The sequence below is a fragment of the Falco biarmicus genome, chromosome 13 (genome assembly GCF_023638135.1).
Source record: "Falco biarmicus isolate bFalBia1 chromosome 13, bFalBia1.pri, whole genome shotgun sequence".
Classification (NCBI taxonomy): Eukaryota; Metazoa; Chordata; class Aves; order Falconiformes; family Falconidae; genus Falco; species Falco biarmicus.
The window spans coordinates 220,163-241,076 of NC_079300.1; the positions used below are offsets into that span (position 1 = coordinate 220,163).

The 20,914-nt window shown below is 40.3% G+C and overlaps 1 protein-coding gene across 10 annotated transcripts in view; it reads right to left on the bottom strand.

The window, feature by feature from the left end:
• Positions 1-20,914, bottom strand: part of LOC130158137 (transmembrane 4 L6 family member 1-like) — a 54,746-nt gene that overhangs the window by 12,335 nt on the left and 21,497 nt on the right. For 4 of the 10 annotated variants that reach the window (XM_056358603.1, XM_056358604.1, XM_056358605.1 and 1 more), the window contains exons 1-3: positions 4,047-6,659; positions 2,591-2,649; positions 743-814 (exon numbers count right to left, since the gene is read on the bottom strand). In XM_056358603.1, coding sequence (XP_056214578.1) covers positions 743-814; positions 2,591-2,649; positions 4,047-4,161 — 246 coding nt within the window. In that variant the 5' untranslated portion in view covers positions 4,162-6,659. The other 6 variants (XM_056358600.1, XM_056358599.1, XM_056358598.1 and 3 more) reach the window with 6 other exon arrangements.

The following is a 20,914-nucleotide window of genomic DNA, read 5'->3' on the forward strand; positions in this document are numbered from 1 at the left end:
TATTGTGCACTTCACCTCTGATGACTAAAACAAGCATTATCATCATCCTGCAAGTTTCCTCTGCAGAAGGGAGACAGCTGCTCAGCTGAAGACTCCCTTTATTGTGTTTATGCTAAAAAAACCAAACAACTCCCCCAAGAAAAACACCACACCATACACATGACCAACGGGAAGCAGATTTAAAATCTGTTCTATTTGTAACCTGAATAATTTTTTTTCTAAACATTTGATCTGAAAAAAAATTTCACATAATCAAGAACTTCCTATATTTAAAATAAATTCTGTGCATTATCAAACATGTGGGCATCACACAAGCATTGCAGTCTACAGTTACTATTAACCCCCTGCCTCATCCCCCAAACAATACAATAGTAGTTCAGACCATTCTTTTATGTTATCATATAGGTTACAGAAATCTTATTTACTTCTTGTGTCTGTTTGTTTCATAAATCTTCATTTTACTGCTTGACAAAGTGAGCAGCAGTGGATTTTTGGAATGCATTGTGGGCAGGTTGAGTTTTAAATGATGAAGCTGACCCACACACGAGCAGTAGCCAAACATGAGCTTCTCAACAACCCAAGGAACAGCAGGGCCCAACCTGCAGCTTGTGACATGCTCCAGCACCATGAAATGGCAGAGTTTACACTAGTGTAAACAAAACCAGAATCAGGTTTTGAGTCTCTTATACAAGAACCACAGTGCTTGCACTTAAAATTGTAAGATAATTGCTTACTCACTCACAGGTGCTTTCCCATCACCCACGGGAAACTCCACTATTTCTCTCTCACAGGACTGTTCCTGTAGCTCTGATGCCTGTCACGGAAAAAGAATAGATATTAGAACGCGCTCAATCACCCAGTGTTATTAGAGACAAAAAAAGTCTAATTCTAGGCTAAAGCCTAACTTTAGACTGTAGGTCTAGTCCTGAACTCTGGCTGAGGAGCACCTACTGCAGTGTGGTATAGGAAGGATAAGGCAATCAAAGGGGCAGTGAAGCAATTTTGATCACAGACTCTAAGGTCCCGCAGGTACAACCATTGTGAAAGACTTCCATATCCTCTCCTGGCAGAAGGGGGCTGGTTTATAAACAATTACTGCAACTGGCACTGGCTTGTATCCCCTTATCACCAGTTCTGCAGAATAAAGTTTGTCAGCAGAACAGTGCTTACACGGGGCAGGACACATGCCAGAGACGTGGCTAAAATTAGATGCCTTCTCCAATTACTGAGATATCTAATACCAAGACTAATTTCACATGTGGTCCAAGGATCCAGCAGCCCCTCTATAAAACAAAAAAACCCTACCTTAATAGTCACTGTTGGTTTGGTTCTTCCATTGTGGCAGAAGGACAAAAGCCTGCTTCTTTCACAAAATAAAGATATTAGAAAGGGACTAGTGTTTCCTGATGCCAAAAAGTGAGTGATCTCATAAACAGTAGAAGAGCTCTCCACATTCAAGCTCTGAAAAGCAGAGCATTCTCCAGCCTTCTGTACCTGCTCCTCAACCAGTACGATATGAGTAACAGAAATTACTTTCTCAGGCTCAGTGGTGTATTGGAAACCCTTACTATATTTTTTGACAAGTCCTAAGTTTATCTATTGTAGAGAGGAGCAGTTTATCAAAGACTGTCAAAGTTACCACAATTTGTGAAGTTAACAAATGCCTGCAGAGAGTGGAAAAAACCCAAACCCTAAACCTCCCAAACCACAGGATTCTATCAAGAAAAAGAAAACCATGAAGTATCACATTTATCCTAAAAAAAGCAAATTACTTCAACTACAACCACATCTAGCATCTCCGCCTTAAGCTGGATTCCCAAAGTGATTCATCATGATCAACAGAAGAAACAGCAAAGAGAATTGCCATACAAAACCAAATCCCTTTTTCCTTACCTCTCTGGCACATGGTCAGGGCAGTCTGGCTGCTATTCCCTTCATGGACATAAGATTTTTATAGCTCAGCTATCCCAAATCCCCAGTGTTAATCTTGCTAATCCTCCCACTGAATGTTGCCTTTTTTTTTTTTCTTTTTTCCCCAAACTATTTTAGCAACTAAAGACTTTCTCATGCCTTATAACCAAATAATGAAACACCTGCAATAAACATTTCTGCCATCAGTGATTTCTGAGCAAATAGAAGCAATTATATTTATTTAAAGATTTAAAGATGCCAGAAAAATGGAAAGAAAGATGCTGCTCTACTGAAAAACATAAGGTGCTTCTTCCCAATAGTTTCTTGTAATACTCCAAACTGTCAGTCCTACTGCTTTACGCTGTCTTATAGCCACCCCTAGACATGGCTTGCTAAAAGACACAACAGTGATCAAGAGACACAGCTGAAACAGACATGACACGTCTTCCAATTACCCTGACTTATTTTTTCTAAAGAAAAAATAACAAAGGGCCTTGAAACAAATAAACATTTTTTACTTTATAACTGGTCAGATGCGAATTGAGGGAGCTTTACTATAACATCATTGCCATTTGGACACCCTACACTACAACTTTTACCAGGGAGTTTCTCACTGTAACTTTTCCTGCAAAACTGCTGGTCTATCTACCATTGAAAAAAGGTTAATGGGAGGGAGTACCTCTTGTGGAAGCACTAGCAGGGTGTGGTAACTGCATGACATCTTTGGTGAGACACAGCCTAGGAAACAATAGCAAGAAAAGACTGGACAACCCAGCATATTTGTATTGACACAGGTTATGAATTCACACTCATATTCCCTTATAAGATATCCTCATTTGTTCTTCTCTTACTGCCTAGTAGGTTACTGCTCACAGAGGCAAACACTAGCTCAGACAGCTGCTGGGAATGTATGATGAATATGCAGTCACCTGGTATATAAACTAAGGGAAGCCCCTTGGCCAGCTGTCCAGACAGAGCTCCCAGTGACCTCAGGAACACCTAGGACTTCCCTTTAATCAAATGGAGAAACAGCCATCCATGAGACCATCCATTTCTCAATGTCCAAATGATTCATTGCTCATGTTTTCTAGCCACTGTCCACAAAAACACTATGCCATAGCTATAATTGTTCTCAGACACGCCACCTCACAAGTGCGCATCAATCGGCAAACCCCACATGGACAGTCAAGAAAGGAAACTGCTCCCTTGAAGTCCTTGGGGTCTATGGTCTCCTGGCCACTGCCAGAAGAAAGTTTCTGGGTGACCTTTATTAATTATATGACAGTTCCTTGGATGAACTAATGAACTGCTTCTGAGAAGCAGCAACCACCTGTTGCCATGAGACCTATCACTGAACATAAAAGCAATCACTCCTTACCCAGCTATAGCACACATGCATATGCTCACTTGCTATCTCTGCCATCACTTTGAGACAGAAGACTGATCTGAACTGTAGCAGAAGTCAGCTTGAACTGAGCACTCACACTTTAATGCAACAACACACACTGACACATACAGATTTAATGTATTAGCAATATTGCTGACCTAAGGAGGAGTCAGCAATGATGCAACAAAAGTAGTTTTGACACTTGACCAACCAGCTTGGAGATTCAAAAGCTTACAAGCAGGGCAGAGCTACCACTAAACAAGCAGGTAGAAATTCCCCTCTTTAAAGGGGAACCCATAAATCCAACTTAGAACAACTATTACTGACCCTAGACTTGCAATGCTACTGTAACATCATTCCACAATCAGATTAACCACTTCAAAAAAACCTGTTTTCTGGTGACATCTAAAAACCATGATGTAGCTGCATTCATCACTTCTTGCAACAATGTTATTACAATAAAAGTAGGACACAAGACAAACAAATTCTACCTCTACCCCTGCCACAGCCTGTGGGTGAAACCCGGGTCACGCAAAATGGCCAACAAAAGTTTGTTTCCCTTGGACTGTAGTATTTACACACAGCTTTGCATTCTGTATTTCTAGTTTAACTCCAAAACCGTGACATCCTTGCAAAAGTTAAACAAGCATGAAGTATTACTATTACTGTACTATAAGCATACTCTTGTTTTATACTGTGCATATGTAATGGCTGTATGAATCAGAGAATCAGGATTAGCTTAGCATACCTATCTCTGTGTAGCACTGTATGATGAACAGACTGTCTTGAGGCTTGAAATGCCACTCTTGTGGCTCCTCTCCCCTGTAGCAATATGCATAAAACAGACATTTAGTAGAAGACATCTAATTCTGACACTTCAGAGAATAAAACATGCAATAAAAATTATCATGGTTATGTCTTCGGCTCTTGTGCAGCAAAAGCCAACCATCATACCTCTTTGTGTTTCTCATAGTGATCCCGTGAGTAGTTTTCTACTTACCTCTAATCTAGAGGGGGAAAAAAAAATTTACCTCTATCATACCATATATATTTTAGATCTGTAGGGTCAAGAAAAAGGAAAGGAAAGAAAAGGAAAGGAACAAATTTCATTGCCCATTTTGTTTCACTAGCATATGCCTCATGCATTGTTCATGCCGTCTTGTCTCTGGAATTAGCCATTAGTAAGTTCATGCCAGTTAAAAACTTTTAAAATCATTCTTGCTGAATGATCTCACAACTACTGCTTGGCTAGGAACAGTCCATGTATTGATTCCATAGCAGTAAAATGTGAAATTTAGTGTTTAAAATTAATGTGTCTTCCGTGCCATCATGACTGATATTGCAGCACACTGTATTTGCTTGCAAATCTTTCAGTATCAGTAGTAACTGTTTCACATATATCACAATCCGAAGAGAAAATCAGACATGACCACGAAAGTCTTGAAAGACGATTTCCTAAACCACACTCCCACCCTTCCATCAACGTCTGTTATCATCATTTAAATTGGAACTCTGAAATTCATTTAACAATATACACTCAGTGCACTGAAATTTTGCTACCATTTGGTCCTTAACATGGCTGTCAATCATATAGCCAACTATTTCATGGTCATGTTCCTCCACCAGGCACATCAAGACCTCAAAAATGTTATATAAATGTAGCACATGTTTTTAATAGCAGAATGTTAATTACAAAAAAAAAAAAATTAAAAACTACAGTTAAAGAATAAATCAGACTACAGAAGATCCCTTTTAATCTGAGCAACATTTAATAGAGAAAAGCAGGAGAAAAATATCATTTAACACTGATCACGTTCTAGTTAATTGTTAGCCTTTTTTTAAGGAAACGCACTGGAACAATACAACTGAGACCGTATTCTGTGTAGACATACAAGATACCTGTCTGCCAGATGGTGCGTGTATGACATACAATGCTTTGCTGTGGCTGCTGCTTTTGCAAGGTCCTTCTAAATCATGTATGTGGTTGCCATTCTCATGAACTGCAGCTTGGTTTGGAGGGTGGGGCAAGACCTAAGTTCATGAATTAGGAGTTTTATATTCCTTTGAACTATAATTACAGCTAAAAGTATTCATGCCACCAGTGCACCTAAACATGGAAGTTAATGCCGCAGAATTACACACACATCCATTCCATAGCCATCTCCTTAGTGGTCAGATCCTGCCCACAGGACTTTCTGCAAGTGCTTGGAAGACAGAAAGCCCCACGACTTCCACCAGCTCCCTCTAGTGATAATCAGGCCATGACCACACAGGCTCTCTTACACCAACTCATGGGCCACCAGCTCCAGTGACCTCTGGCTCTCAAGTCTTCTACAACAGCTCATGAAATACCATCTTCAAGTTACAGACACCATCTGCCTTCTGTGTAAGATGACAATGCTCAGTAACAGCTACTGGTGGCACAGGAGTCAGGCACAATGCACTCTGAAATAACAGGAACTGAACTAAGGCATCATACCCACTAAGTCAAATCCTGAAGGCTTCAGTAGCACCAGATGTGGTTCATCAGCCAGTTCCAAACGAGACCTCTTCCAGGAAGAGCACTACTACTATATGTTAAGTTAAAAAAGGAAGTAAACCATATTTTTTCTTTTACAGATCTTCACACAGCAGACAAGTAGTCCCACTTATAGCTCTCCAGAAGCACAAAGACAAGGGAAACAAAACAAAAATACTGGAAGTCTCCACTAAAGTTGAGGACAAAAAAAAAAAAAAAAAAAAAAAAAAATCACAGTCCTTCCCTAGTATCTGAGCTGCATCAAGTAACACTTTCATCCAAAAAGGCAGGCACTGTCTTTGAGGAAACTGCAGCCATGTCAACAATAGCACCTGCCTGTCAAGCAAAACACCTTGAGGTATTTTTGTGTTATACTCCATCAACTTCCAAGATTTTGATCAATTACACTCTGCCCTAAGTTGAAGTCATAGGGCTTACTAACTGAGTGCAAATCAGGGGCATACAAAACGCTGAAGGAAAATTACGATGCGTCCTGTGGAACCACTATAGTTTTAAAGCCATTACACAGTTCTTCATATGCAGACTTTCTAAGTGGGTCGCTGATTAATCCACAAGAAATTCAAAAAGACTATCATAACAAGGATGTTTCCATGCCACCTCATAGCAAGAAGTTTATTTTATTTCCGATTATGCGCTAAGCAAGCAAAATACTCCTTTACCAACAGGCCTGAGAACAGCAAGTGCGACAGTACTACATCACCCCTTCTCTGCTACGTATAGAAAATGGTGAGAACTGCTGGCAACATGGTCCTCGCAGTTGCTTCGGCTACTGTGTCTGTGGTACAATTGGAAGTTCCTGGCCTAACTGTTCACTTTTCAAGCACTGAATTGAGATCATACCTCTTTCGGACGAGTTCAAGCAAATCCAGGCAGCAGCTAAGGCTTGTTGAGGATTCATCCCACACTCTAGGATATTTAGTAGCACCTTTAAAAAGATTAAGCAAAGTTCTACAATGAGGTAGAGCGTACACAATGCAATAAATCTCACAAAACATCTTCTGACACTTCACAGAAAGACTGCTCTTTTGCCCAGAAGCTGCCTTTGCAAAAAATATTTTAAATTCAACTTCAGAGGCCTGATATTTGTCCTTGTGGAAGTTTAATGCAGACACCTCATGCTAGCAAAGTCAAAGGCTTACTGATAACTGGGAACAGAGGCTGAAGAAGCAGAAATTCACTCGCATGTCCTATATTGCCCTATTCTTGAGCCTCTGTGTTCTAATGAAAACATAGCTCTAGACTCTACAAGAAAGGTATGGGCTCATGTGTGACACGAGCTACAGAAGAAAAAGGGTGTACCTGCAGCTCTTAGGAGCATCACAAAGGGAGGAAACAGGAAGAGGATAACTGTAGTGAATAAAACAGATGTATACAAAGCAGACTAAGTTTAATCCAGCTCTTCACCATATCTGCTTTGGCTACACATTTTTTTAAAACTGTTTGCAAGCCTGTGTTAGCTCTCATCCTCCATCACCAGGGACAACCAATAGGCTTACTAAACTAAAGAGAGACATGCAACATCTAAGGAAAGCATAAAACCAGTGACAGAAGTGGTTATAGACTCCATCTTGCAATCTGAGGAAGGAATACAGTTTGTGAGGAAGCTCTGGCTCATCATCCTCTCACTTACACTTTCCATTTATCTCTAGCACATTCCACAGCAGTGAACAAACAGAATAAAAACATGCACAGATCACTAGAAAGGACTTTTGTCCTCACATTTCTCTTTGGGAGAGCACAACTATTAGATCTCTGAATGTGAAAGCTGCTTTCACAAGTATTTTGCATCTTCTTTGTAGCATTTTCCAATTAGGAGATTCAGAAGCTCTTTTATAACAACAGAAAATAAGTAAATAAACCTACAAACACAGGTCAGCAGGCTAAGCGATAACATACAAACATCAAGGTAGGAGGGCTTCGTGTGACTGTGGGTTTCTACATCCTGCCTCTCCCGAGCAAAAAGCAGTGAAGCCTTCCATCTGTCAGTACACCACCAAAAAGCAAGTGTTACCTGCACCTGCCCTTGTGTCTGCATGAATTCTTCCATCACGCTGACAGAGCTCAGACATTCATGACTGTCTGCAGCAGTTGCTAGGGTGGGACTGATGATGTGACATGGACGTGTCCCTGCCATGAGGCATTTTCAGTGGCTGCTAGAGAGGGAGAGGTTACCTCCTCTAGTCTGAAAGAGCATAAACATAATATACCTTACATAAGCAAACGAAAGATAGATTATACTTGACAACATCGTTGAAAGAACAACCAAGTCACAGTAATCGTGCATGTCAGCCACTAAAACCGATCTGATCAGCAAGCCTGTGATTATAACATCTGAGAGGGTACGTAGTGACCCTGACTGTAGAGAAGTGGGCAGGACTGGTGGCAGCCTGTGAAACATTCACCAGAGGATGCTCAGCATACACATCAGTAGGTACCAACGGTTAAAAGGAGACTATCAAGGCAGACATGCCAATGACTACTGTAGCCACTTGTATCTCTGCAGGAGTCCACTTTCAGCTGCATGTCTCTGTTAACATCAGCAGGAAAAAAAGAAATCCCAGAAAATGACATCACACTCACAGTATTTATACAGTTTGATGTTTTCTACAAAGTGATACACAGAATAAACACCTATATAAAATACAGCTGTGGCCAAAATAAAGTAACTGATGTTAAAAAGTCTTAACTTCATATGCTGTCAGTTTTGCCCTTGTAATAGTCACTTATGTATTCAGCTGAAGATGGAAGGGGAAAACAATGAAAAGCAGACAGCAGCCCCACTGAGGGATTTCTGTAACACCTATATTGCCATTTTAACATCTGCAAAATATTTGGGAGTGGAGAAGCCAGCCTGTCTGCTCAGCATAGTGAGCATCAGGAATGTACCAGCCCCTGAACGCATCTGCATGATGCTGTTTCTAAGCCTGCCACTTACAGCCTATTGTGGCATTACTGAAATGTGCATTCAGGAGTTTCTCTCTCTCAGCTGCTGCCTGAGTTCAGACATACAGAAAAATACCTTGTCAGTGTGTATGGCAACTGCTGCATGCACAAAACATGGCAGACCTATGCCGAGGAAACACTGTGCACACTAGAATCTAGGTCCCTCAACTACAGTGCAGTAGTCAGGAATAGTCTTAAACATTTTTTTGATCTGAGGAAGCTACAATTCTAGCATTCCAATAAGCATAGAGGAATTCTTCAGAGTGGTTACTTTCAGCCTTCTGATCTGAATAGCTATGCCTATCTTTTTTACCTGCCATAGGCTACCAGTGTAAAAACATTCATAGAAACTGACTTGCAAGCTGCTAAATGAACTGCCTCAAGATTTCTTCATCATACAATAAACCATGACTTTCGATGTGTAGCATCTGTAATTTCTTTGGCTAAGACACAAGTTAAATTTTTCACAGAGAATCAAAAGCTGATGCTTTCTGCTCCTTCTCAAAGTTACATAACAGAAATGTCACAGTCAACATAAATCTGGAGTGAAATATCCTGCCATTGGACAGTAGGTATACATGTAAATCCTTGTGGATTGCTGTCCTATATGCTCTCTCCTACACAAGATCAGATACATTATATTTATTGAGTGGTAAAAGCAATTTTAGCTATTAAAAAAACCCCAAACATTTAGTACTATTTATACTATTTAACTGTACAAGTAGAGTTAAAAAATTGCAGACCTGTGTCAGTGTTAAGTCTCCCAAATACAGATGTGCATATTTGTGATTAGTAAATGTCAAAGCTTAAGTCAAAATGTATGTGCAATACATAAACTGCAGAAATTCTTTGGGAAATAAGAACAATTGTATGGTCCACAAGATATGATGGCTTTTACAAATATCAATGGAAATTAGCTAGCTAACAGACAAAACCAAAGAACTACATATTGCCATTTTCCTTTTGGCAGGAAGCAATTTTCTTTACAAAAGGACACAATTTTGCCACAGAATGAGACCCATTAATTCAGTTTAAAAAAATTACACTGATGCAAACAAAAATGCTGTTTTGGTTTTAGCTGCCACAGAGTTAATTTCCTTCCTCACAGCTGGTACAGTGCTGTGGTTTGGATTTAGGATGAGAATGATGTTGCTAACACACTGATGTTTTAGTCATTGCTGAGCAGTGCTTACACTAAGTCAAGGGCTTTTCAGCTTCTCATGCCCTGCCAGCGAGCATCCTGGGGGGCACAAGAAGCCGGGAGGGGACACCACTGGGACAGCTGACCAGGGGATATTCCACACAATACGTCATCATGCTCAGCATATAAATGGGGAGGAGGGGTGGGAGGCAGTGGTATTTGGCCAGGGGCTGGCTGCCTGCTGCTTGGGAACAGGCTGGGCATTGGTCAGTTGGTGGTGAGGTATGGTTTATCATTTGCATCACTGGTTTTTCTTGGGGTTTATTTCTTTCTCTTTTTGTTATTTTCCTTTTCATTACAATTTATTATTATTATTTTATTTCAATTATTAAACTGTTCTTACCTCATTCCATGAGTTTTCTCACTTCTGCTCTTTCAGTTCTCTCCCCTACCGCACTGAGATGTGAACAAGCAGCTGAGTGGTGCTTTGTTACTGGCTGGGGTTAAACTATGACAAATGCCTAAACAGTATATTGCTAAGTAACATACACGATATGATGCTATTAAAGTTTATCATTAGTACGTCAGTCTTGGCATTTCAGGATTCTGAATGAATAAATGTTGCCAGGGCAGAATTTGGATTACTTACTTTTTCTCCTCAAGTACAAAGTTTGAGAACTTACTGTCTATGCCAAACCTGTATTGTTATTGATCTTTAACAATGATTAAATTTCTGCTGCATTTGATATTTAAAAATAAACTCTACTACTTAACTATATCTGATGAAGAGAGAATCATACAACCTGCTACACTTAAAGTTTTTGGGCCACCCCTTTAGCTGAGTAAAAGGGGAGCAAACAAGGAAAGAAAAGGGGTGTGTGGGGAGTGTGGAAATACATATAGCAACAGAATCCATCCAAAGAAATATGCACAGAAACAGAGCAAGTACAAGAATTTCCCCATTGTGAAAAACAAGTAACAGAGCAAATCCCACTCCCATCTGGGTGCTTAACTGGTGCAAAGACTATAAAACAGTAATCCAAGAAACATACGACATTTCTACTTTTCTCTCAAAATAAAATGAAGATCTAGAATTTACAAGCACATGTTGCAAAGAACTCATAAAAACTTCCTTAACCTTCTAAATTATGTTTACAAAAAGAAAAAAAAAAGAAAAAAAGAAAAAAAGGAAAAAAGAAATTATTGCCACTGGTAAAAACAAGAGTTCTATACATACGGGTTACAGGGTACACAAGTTGTTGGGGCAGTATAATCTCGCAGCACTAAAGGAATCACTTTCAAGTATCTTATAAGTCATGGAAAACATTTCTATCTTTCTTTGCCTTAAATATAAAAAGGTTTAACTGTGGCCACCCCAAACGTAACTTCATCAAGACTGTATTTGCATAGCTCTGCATGGAAACAGGGCTGACCTGCTGAGGCTAGTGAAGGAGTGAGACAACTTCACCTCCTGGACTTGGCCAACACACGTCAGTCAGTCCTCTCCTGGAATTTCACATCTGCGATGCAGAATGAGAACACAGGCAGAAAAGGCTGAAACTCCACCCCTGTTCTCCAGTTGCACAAAGGTGGCTTGGCATAAAACAAAAATCAGTCAGACAGAACTTAACAAGAACAGGAAATACGTATTTAAAAAATCTGAATATTAGCTGTCCTGTCCTGTAAGAATAGTACAGTTTGGACTCCGATTATCCTCTCAGAGAGTCTTCACACACACTAGAACCTGTTATATTGGGAAAGATCTTCTCACTTGCAGCATAAGTTCTCAGCCACCTGGAACAACCCCTGTGCCAAAGCCCATGCAGTTGCACTTAATGAAAGAGCAGGCATTGCCTTGAACCACCACAGGGAAGTAAACTGACTCAGTTCTAATGTCAAGACATATTCAGAACTGTATTTCTACTCTGAAATGCAGAAAACAATAAAGTTTAACATAAATAAAAATTCTGGCTCAGCTAAAAATAAACCACTGTATAGCTACAAGACATAACTCACCCCATCTTGTGAACTGTCCTACTGGAACCAGAGGACATATTAATACAGGTAAATGACAAAAATACAATCTTAACCCATACTTGCCTTATTAAAGCAAAGGGCTGGATTAGCTGGATAGTCTAGACTCCTCACGTTAGTACAGAACTGGAGAAAGTTTAAGGAGAATAACTCCAAACTGGTAATATAAAAGATAATCTGAAACAAACGTGACACACCAAGTTTCAGACAGACACTTCGAAATGACAGATGTTATCATATGAAAGACAAAGTACTGGACGGAGCCAAAGTCCTCTCATAGCCATGCAATGCCTATATCAATAAGGCATTTCAACTTTATAACTAATATTTGGTTAAGTTCAAACACAATCCTGCCAATGAATTAAAGTAAACAGACCTATCTAAAGTACACAAAAACAGACTAACACAGCCTGGTACTTAAACACATGGGAATTTCCACCTGTACAAGAGTAACCATTGTGCTCATCGGACTTTCTTCATTTTCCTTCAGTAAGGCTGGCATTGTACAAAAGATTATGACTTTCAGCTACAAGTTCTTGCTAAGCACACACCTTACTGAATTTGACCAGACGGCAATCCCCATCAGCCTCCAGTATTTCATTTCTGCCCTTCAAAAACACTAATGGAGCAAAATCATTAAACAGAAAGGATAGTGCTGAAGGCTGGCTGGTAGGGAAGCAGAGCCACATGGAGCATGTTTGGAGAGCTCTGCTGCAGTGTTCTTCCACGTTCTGCTCTGCGCATGTGGGTGCAGTTCCTGCCATGCTGAATGCTTGGTTGGGGGCAGAAATTCAGGGCCTGAACATTTGCCACAGAAAGCAGCAAAGCTCTTATGAGAGCTGCAGTCATCTCTGACTGAAGGTAGGTGCTCTCCCCTCTCCTCTGCCTAACGGAAGGATGCTGCTGACACTGCATTTACTGCCTTGTGCGACAGTCAGTACTGAAGAAACCAGTTGTCAAGAGGCACAGACACCTATAGATACACTAAGACTTCAAAACTCTGGGGCGTGCTGTAGTATTTGGTTCTCTGATCAATGCACCTCTTCTATTTCTATACTTTTTAGTTTATTTAAAATCTGCAGACTAATTGTTTCTAGTAAGTCTTTACTGCAATTTATCAATTGTTATTTACTCTTTTCCTACTCCTTTCATGTTTTAAGCAGTACAATGGTATACACGAACCAATGCTCTAAAACCAAAGAATTTTCTGAGCCAAATTATTTAACGGAGACAGACATACTTCAAACTAAGTAATTCTGAGGGAAGTCTTATGACCATCATATGTACAGAAGCAGATTAAAATCTCCAGTAAGAGAGTTTCTCCTCATACTACAGAGTATTCTTGTACTTGCCTAATCCAAACGCATGAAAAGAAAAAATACTTTTTAAAGGTAATTAGTTAAGAACGCTCCTCAGCATTGGCTCTGGACAGGCTTTTTTTTCTAAGTACCAGAACTTTGTTGGGGTCAGCACAGATTGAGAATGCATCAGTGAAGCAGAGTTTCATGACCTCAGTCAGCACATGCACAGTCAACTGTATTGTGACCCATAACTGAAAGTGGCAACAAAAAAAGTACAATCACATTAGATTTACCACACATTTTAAAATGTCCATTGTTACTGCATAATAAAAAGCACTGTGTATTCAGATATTATTCACATAATTTATTTAAGGTATTATTAATTTAATTATATTGTTCACAGCATTGCACAGTAGTTCACAACGAGGAATTCTGAAATGGTATAAAATTGTTTAGAAAAATCATTTAAATCATACTGGAGATTTTCTTTGAACTTTATATTGTAGCTTGCAAAACAGTATTTTCAACACAAAAATGAAACACTTTCATACTAAGAACCTCTCTCCCATAAAATTACATTTTATTTAGTAGTAGAAGACTATTCATCGTACAGTTTACTTGAAATCATGCCTTCTGACTGGGCTTCAATGGAGACTTTCCTTGAACTGTAAACGGCTAAAAACTTTTGCAGAATCATTCTTCTGTGGCTGAATCACACTTTCAGAGTTGGCCAGACTTGAAAAACAAACGCATGCCTCTCAAATCTCTTATTGGATATAAAAACCATACCTTTAACATCAGAATTCTCCAAAATGTTTAGGGTCAAAGCTGTGTTTCCTTCTCCACTTGGAGGTACTTCCCAAACATTCACACACTACAAGAAGAAAAAAAGCTCTCCCTCCCCCAACACCACCCCCACCACCCCACTTTAAAAAACAAAAAAAAGAGCATTATTAAAAATTATACTAAAACCAGCGTAAAGCTATTTCTTCATAACACAAACTGACAAGAGCAAGTGGCTTTCCCCACTTCTTCAACTCAGTTTTGTAGAAAAAGATATAAGCGTTATAAATTAGCACAGTGTTCTATCGCAGTAACCCAATCTTCTGTCCAATCCAGCATAAGAAAGTGGTAACACTATCATTATTGCTACATGGGGGGAAATCTTGAGCCTTCACACAGAATAGATTTTCAACTGCAGATTAGTTACAGATAAGCGTTTTTCATAATGCACTTGAAGGTTACCTAATACTCATTTGACACAACATGACTCATAAATATTCATTTGACACAATATGACTCATAAAGGGTCATATTGTGGCCTCTTTTTTTTGCCTAATACTCCCTAGAGCTGAAAAAACTCAGAACCTGTCTGCAGCAGAAACCCATCAGTCAAAACTGTTTCTGAGAAGCACATAAAATTACAAAAATCCTTCTTCTGCCTTCAGCACAAGCTCTGTAAACTACCTGTCAAAGAATAAAAGCTTTGACTGTAAGTCTGCGTGCTCATAGGAGGACATCAGTAGAAGTAAGATGCCCTGTAAATCCTGCCAAATACGCATGTCGCTAAACTTCTTTGTCAGACAACTCTTACCACAGTCATGATCACCAGACACTGCTCCGCTGCTGCCTTGCATCTCGCCAACACTACTGTTACTTGAGGTTGCACCAAAGAAGATGGCACTCCAAGCAAGACCAGCCTACTCATATGGGGTTTCACATGGAGTAAGAGATGTGGTTTAAAGTGTCCTCAGGCTGAGGAAGGCCTGTGACTTCCCTCATGCTGGGGAAGCATTTTAATGATCTGTTGTTAAGAACTGGGCACCCCAACTTCTACAGCTCTGCTCCAAACGCAGCAATTTTTGCTCATTTTAAAATGTGCTTCTGCACACTGATTTGCCACAACCTCCAAAATTCCCTCTTCCCTTTGACAGGACCAAGGCATGACCCACTCCTCCTCCTCCTGACCAACAATGTAATCCAGCAGCCAGCTTTGCAGCCACCTGCTACTGCAAAATCTAGCCCCATGGAAGGAATTCCCTCTCCCCCTACTGCTAGGCAGCCACAGCTCCAGCCCAGGCTTCCTAACACCCATTGGAAGTCAGTGCCAGTTCTGAGGTGCCTTTGCAGGTCTAGCCATAGACCATGTCAAGACAGATCAAGCACTCCCTGTTCCTCTTCCAGTGTATGCCATCCCAGCGAGCCATGCCCTGGCTCCACACAGCACACATACAAACACATCCAAAGTTTCAGATGCTACACACACCTGCTGAGCATTAAAGAAAACACCTTTAACACTGAACTAACCCAAATTATCTTTCTAAGCCTACAAAAATGTACAGTTTTATGTCTGCTTTCAAAGCTGCTGTGTATCTGGATGTTTTGGTTTCAGTATTACTCAGCACACAGATTTTCCTGCTTTGAAAATAGGAAATCCACCAGCCCAACAGGTAGCCCATTAGTCCTAAGAGTCTGTCCTCTGTTGCTCAACTTGGACACTACTCCCACTGATGTAATTCAAAAGTTTCCTCGATTAAAGGCTACAAGCATGGGTGTGCATGCAGCTGAGTATTTCAAAATAGCCTCTGTGAGCCATTCTGTGGACTTCTGCTTCTTTCTAAAAATATGTCTCAATAGACAGTGGGTGTGCCACTGAATGAATGACTAATAACTTTTTCCTATAAGCCCTAATAAGGATTAGAGGGAATGCTTGCTCTTGGAAACAAGAAGCATTATGGTGTTACAAGATACTGCATCTAACAGGTGGGTGTGCAGAGTGTGCCAACCTACCTGCCAAGACAATGAAAGCAGTAACTTCTTCTATGACAAAAATACAAAACTTCCCTTTTTCCACATATTTTTCAAGCCAGCTATCATTTAGTTACATAGCCACAGTATAAAACAGAACTATGCAAGTTTTCGGAACTATGAGGAATATTAGGAAGTACAACTAGGCAAAGCTCAAATAACTAATCAGCAAGAAATTAAAAATGCTACTTTTTTTTCTATGCATAATACTTACAAGGTATACCAATACATATGATTGTATCTACACTTTTGTGAAGGGGCACTTCAACTGAAAAATAACTTAGAAGCAAACCCTTTGTATCATATGCCCTAGAACATTATGTAGAACTGAACATATTATTGTCTTATTTTGGGGCTATTTTCCATTATTGTTACTACGTTGTAACACTTGCTGTACATGTGACAGCAATGCATGTTGTCAGGGATAACAACTGGGACAGTCAAGAAAAGAGAGATCACTTTTAAAGAAGTCTTTGTCTTAAATCTTTCATATTTGTTACTTTTTAAAGACTAACAACAGTTCTGAAAACATCTATCTCCACATCATCACAGATATCACCAAAATGTGCCACCACTAAGGAAGTACCATTTCTAGGGTCTATCAGCAGTATTAAAAAGATCTCATTTTCAAGTGGCACAGGGGGAAAATAACCACTGAGTACAGAGCATCAAGACTGGCAGCAGATTTCTCATCATTTGAATCTATAAACCAAACCCCACTACATTCTTAATGACTGCTTTCAGCATAACGTGGTGGAACAAGCATGTGAACCCCTTTGGTGAATCCTCTGGCCTCCACAATGCAAAAGTCAGGGCAGATATGCAACATCATCTGGCATGCTACAGGTTCAGACAGGAAGTCATCAAGGGAGCTTGCTCTAAAGAGCAGTAGGCTTCCTCAGATGAGCTGCACATAAATTCTCACTTAGTTTTGAGGAAGGTGGCTCTTCACCATCAGGTGAAAATGACAGAGTTTTAATCAGGTGAAAACAGCAGTGTTTTCAGAAGGAAACAGAACACTCTTGTGTGAGCAGCACAGTATAGCGGAGGAATATGGAGCCAGACTAAGTACCAAGAAGTTACCAACATACCTAATGGCAGAGATAGCTGAGACACAACAAAGATTTCTGCATGAGGGCTACAAGTGTTTCTTGAAAAAAGTGCAACTAATCCAGCTGCTGTTCATACTGAAAGTTGGTTGCAGTTCACATACTAAACCCCAAAGATTTCAACTGGTGTACTGGGATATTAAGCACCTTGAAATTTAGGTCACTTACTCTGTTGCCTAAATAGAAATTATAGGTGACTAAGTTTAGAAATCCAAGTTTGACAGCATTGTCCTTAAATTGTACCTGGTCATAAAGAAGGAATGCAATCTATATCACAGAAAGCTGAGGAGATTCAACATTTTGTCCTGGTTTCAGCTGGATTAGAGTTAATTTTCATCTTAGTAGCTGGTGCAGCACTGTGTTTTGGATTTGGTGTGAGAACAATGTTGATATGACACTGATATTTATACTAAATAAAGGACTTTTCGGTTCCTGGGCCCTGCCAGTGAGCGGCTGGAGTGGCACAGGAAATTGGAAGGGGACACAGCCAGAACCGCTGACCTAAACTAGCCAAAGAGGTATTCCATACCATATATATACGCATGCTGAGTGTATGAACTGGGGGAAGAAGAAGGAAGTAGGGACATTTGGCGTTATGGCATTTGTCTTCATGAGTAACCGCTAAATGTGATGGAGACCTCCTTTCCTGGGGATGGCCGAACACCTGCCTGCCGATGGAAAGCAGTGAATGAATTCCTTGCTTTGCTTGCATGCGCAGCTTTTGCTTTACCTATTAAATTGTTCTTCTCTCAACCCTCAAGTTTTACACTCCTTTCCAATCCTCCCCCCCAGCCCTCTGGCTGAGGGGGAGTGAGCAAGCAGCTGTGTGGTGCTTGGTTGCTGGCCGGGGTTAAACCACGACACATTTACACTAGTCTGTGATGCTTTGACAAATGAAGTGGAATGGTTTATTAAAGCACTTAAGGAAAATATCATACATATTAGTTACTTCCATTTAAAGACAGACAAAAAGCTAAGAAAAGCATGCTGTTATAAAGCAAGAGTTTTGACAAAGTACAGATCTGCTGTGCCTGGAAGCAGCCATTCTACCTGCAAGTGTAAGTGTGGCTCTGAGCATGTGAGCAAAAGATGAAACTTCTATACAACGAGAGCTTCTCCTGCTCTCAAATTCTGGAGAAAGCGCAATTTCATTCCATGTACATACAAAATGGCTTAGCACATTTCAATGCTGTTGTCAAATTTACAGGATGAGCTCTGTACTCAAATTAAAGAGACTGGTAAGACAGTAAAAACATCAGAATACAAAGATGCAGGTGAGTATAAAGACCTCACTGGAATAAGATGACATGTCATGTAGCTTTGAGTTACTATAGATAATTATATTGCAAGAAGTATACAAAACTTTTGCTCAAACAGGCAAGGGTGTGACAACAGCTGAAGCACTTGCATGAGGTCATACAGTAATGACAGTCAGAGGAGCTGAGCAGAATCCCCTGTCAGGTCAATGAAACACAACTTGGCATGGTATTATGACACATACTGGTGATGATCTAGAAGAACCTACTTTGCTACAACCAAGCCATAAGATTTACTGAGGTTTTAAAATATAATCACGGTTTAAAAAAAATAAAAAATAATTCCCTCCCCCCTAAAGAAAAAAGGAGTAAGATACTGGTTAAATTTTGAAAACAGTTATTCCCAGATGCTCCAAATGATGTAAAAATTAGCTGCAAACAAGTTAATAAACATACAACAATGAAATCAATTCACACACATCAAACTTGAAACTATTAAAAGAAACCCTTAGTAGCATATACATTAAGTCTATTCTTGGTGCCTAAAAATCACCCCAGACTGCCAGCAGTCCAAAAGGGAAAACAGAAACATACTTAAAAAAAAAAAACAAACCATGCAAAACCCCCCCCCCCACACACACACAACACCTCTACCTGGTATAGAGGAGCCTGGCAGGCTCAAGAGGTGGGCCCATGCAAATCTCATGAAGTTCAACAAGGCCCAAGGCCAAGTACCAGGTCCTGCATGCAGGTAGGAGCACCTCAGCACACAGACCAACAGTAAACATCATACATCCAGCCAGCTGTCACTCACACTCATTTTAAAGGAGCTGAATTTCTCCAAGGTCAGCCACATCCTCCTGAGGAAGCATCTTGTTAATTAGGGCAAATTCAGACCTCCTGTGCAGAACAAGCTGCACCCAGCACGGCCTCATTTTATCTTAAACTCACAGGGACTAAGTGAATATGATTGGAGACAGTTATCTTAATGAAAATAGCCATCCATAAAAGTTCAGTGTTACTGACTACTGACCAATGTTACTGCCTGGAGAGGCCCAATACCACAACAGTTAGCTTTACAGTCTCAAGGCGCAATTTAACAGCTGACTTAACCTGATCTAACTGCAAATTGTTGCTGGAGATTCAGTCCCGTTCTCTACTTGCACCTATATATTCCTGCTTAGTCCCCAATACTGATCCTGGCATCCCTGCAGCCTTGCTTGGACCAGATCAGAGAACTAACCTGGATGAAAACTAGCCCTGTGGTGGAAATTAGAAAACAGTGAACAAACAGCTTATTTTCAGCCAGACCAGTCCCTCATCTGTTCAGATGAGTTCATCTGTACAGATGAACGAGCATTGCTGCCAGAAGCCAGCCAGTGCCATGTATCTTGCTCTTGGTGGTGGTGGAAGCCCAGATGAACAGGAGCCAGCTGCCATGCTGTGGTCCCAGGCACAGCAAGGAGGTTGAGCTTTGCTGCCCAGGCCACCGCAATGCCAGCCCTGGAGGCTGGCATTCAGCTGCAGCAGCCGTGGCACTCCTCTCAACAGGGAATGCATGTTCTGTCCTCTTCTTAAAGTATTAAAAACATAACAAAGGGAGAAGGGAGAAAAAATCAAAGAAGCTTATCTAACTGTCAAAGAGGATAAGAGTCTATAAACTATTGTGGTATTTTTTCAGATACCTGTTTCTGCAGCAGAGGTGCCCTCATGAGTGTTTCTCTTATCAATGTCTCTCACTCATAAAAAGATGATGGTGTGTTGAGCAAGTACGGACATTGGTGACAGCCAGGGAAGTGGCCCATGAGGCAGAGCAGTGACCAGAGGTGGGCAAGCAGCAGCAGGAAGCAGCCCATCTCAGAGGCATAGCTGATCTCAGGCACTTGTGACAGAATGAGATGTAGGAAAAAGACAGCTTAAGAGAGACAGACATGAAAAAAATTGAAATATTAAATCTAAGGGCTGCTAGTCCCTTGACCTCAGGCCAGCTTCACAAGGGTCAGCATATTTTTCACCATGACATACAGATAACTAACTAGAATTATTTCTAATTTATTTCTAACATTTTTTTCTAATCACTATGAACAAGACCAGAAATAGGCTCCCAGCATCATCATGTTTGCACTGTTAGGATCCACCACAGCCTTCACATAAAGACAAATGTAACAGAAGCATTGAGCCTTTGAGGCCACACAGCATGCTCTGTCCCAGATACTTGGTATTAAAACAGGAGATGCATTATCTCTCAAAACAATATGAGTGTTCTGAAGGTAACAGGGTACAGCCTGGTACCATATCATTAAATATTAACACAAGTGATAACTGATCTACTCAAGGTGAGTCAACTCTGACCACAGTTTTAACTATTTGCAAAAAAGGAAGTTTAACAAATCAAGTCTAAGCACATAAATTATTGTAAGGCCATGCTACATTATAGTTTTGAGAGCAAAGATGCATCTGAAAAAGATCAGAATGTTATTTTGCT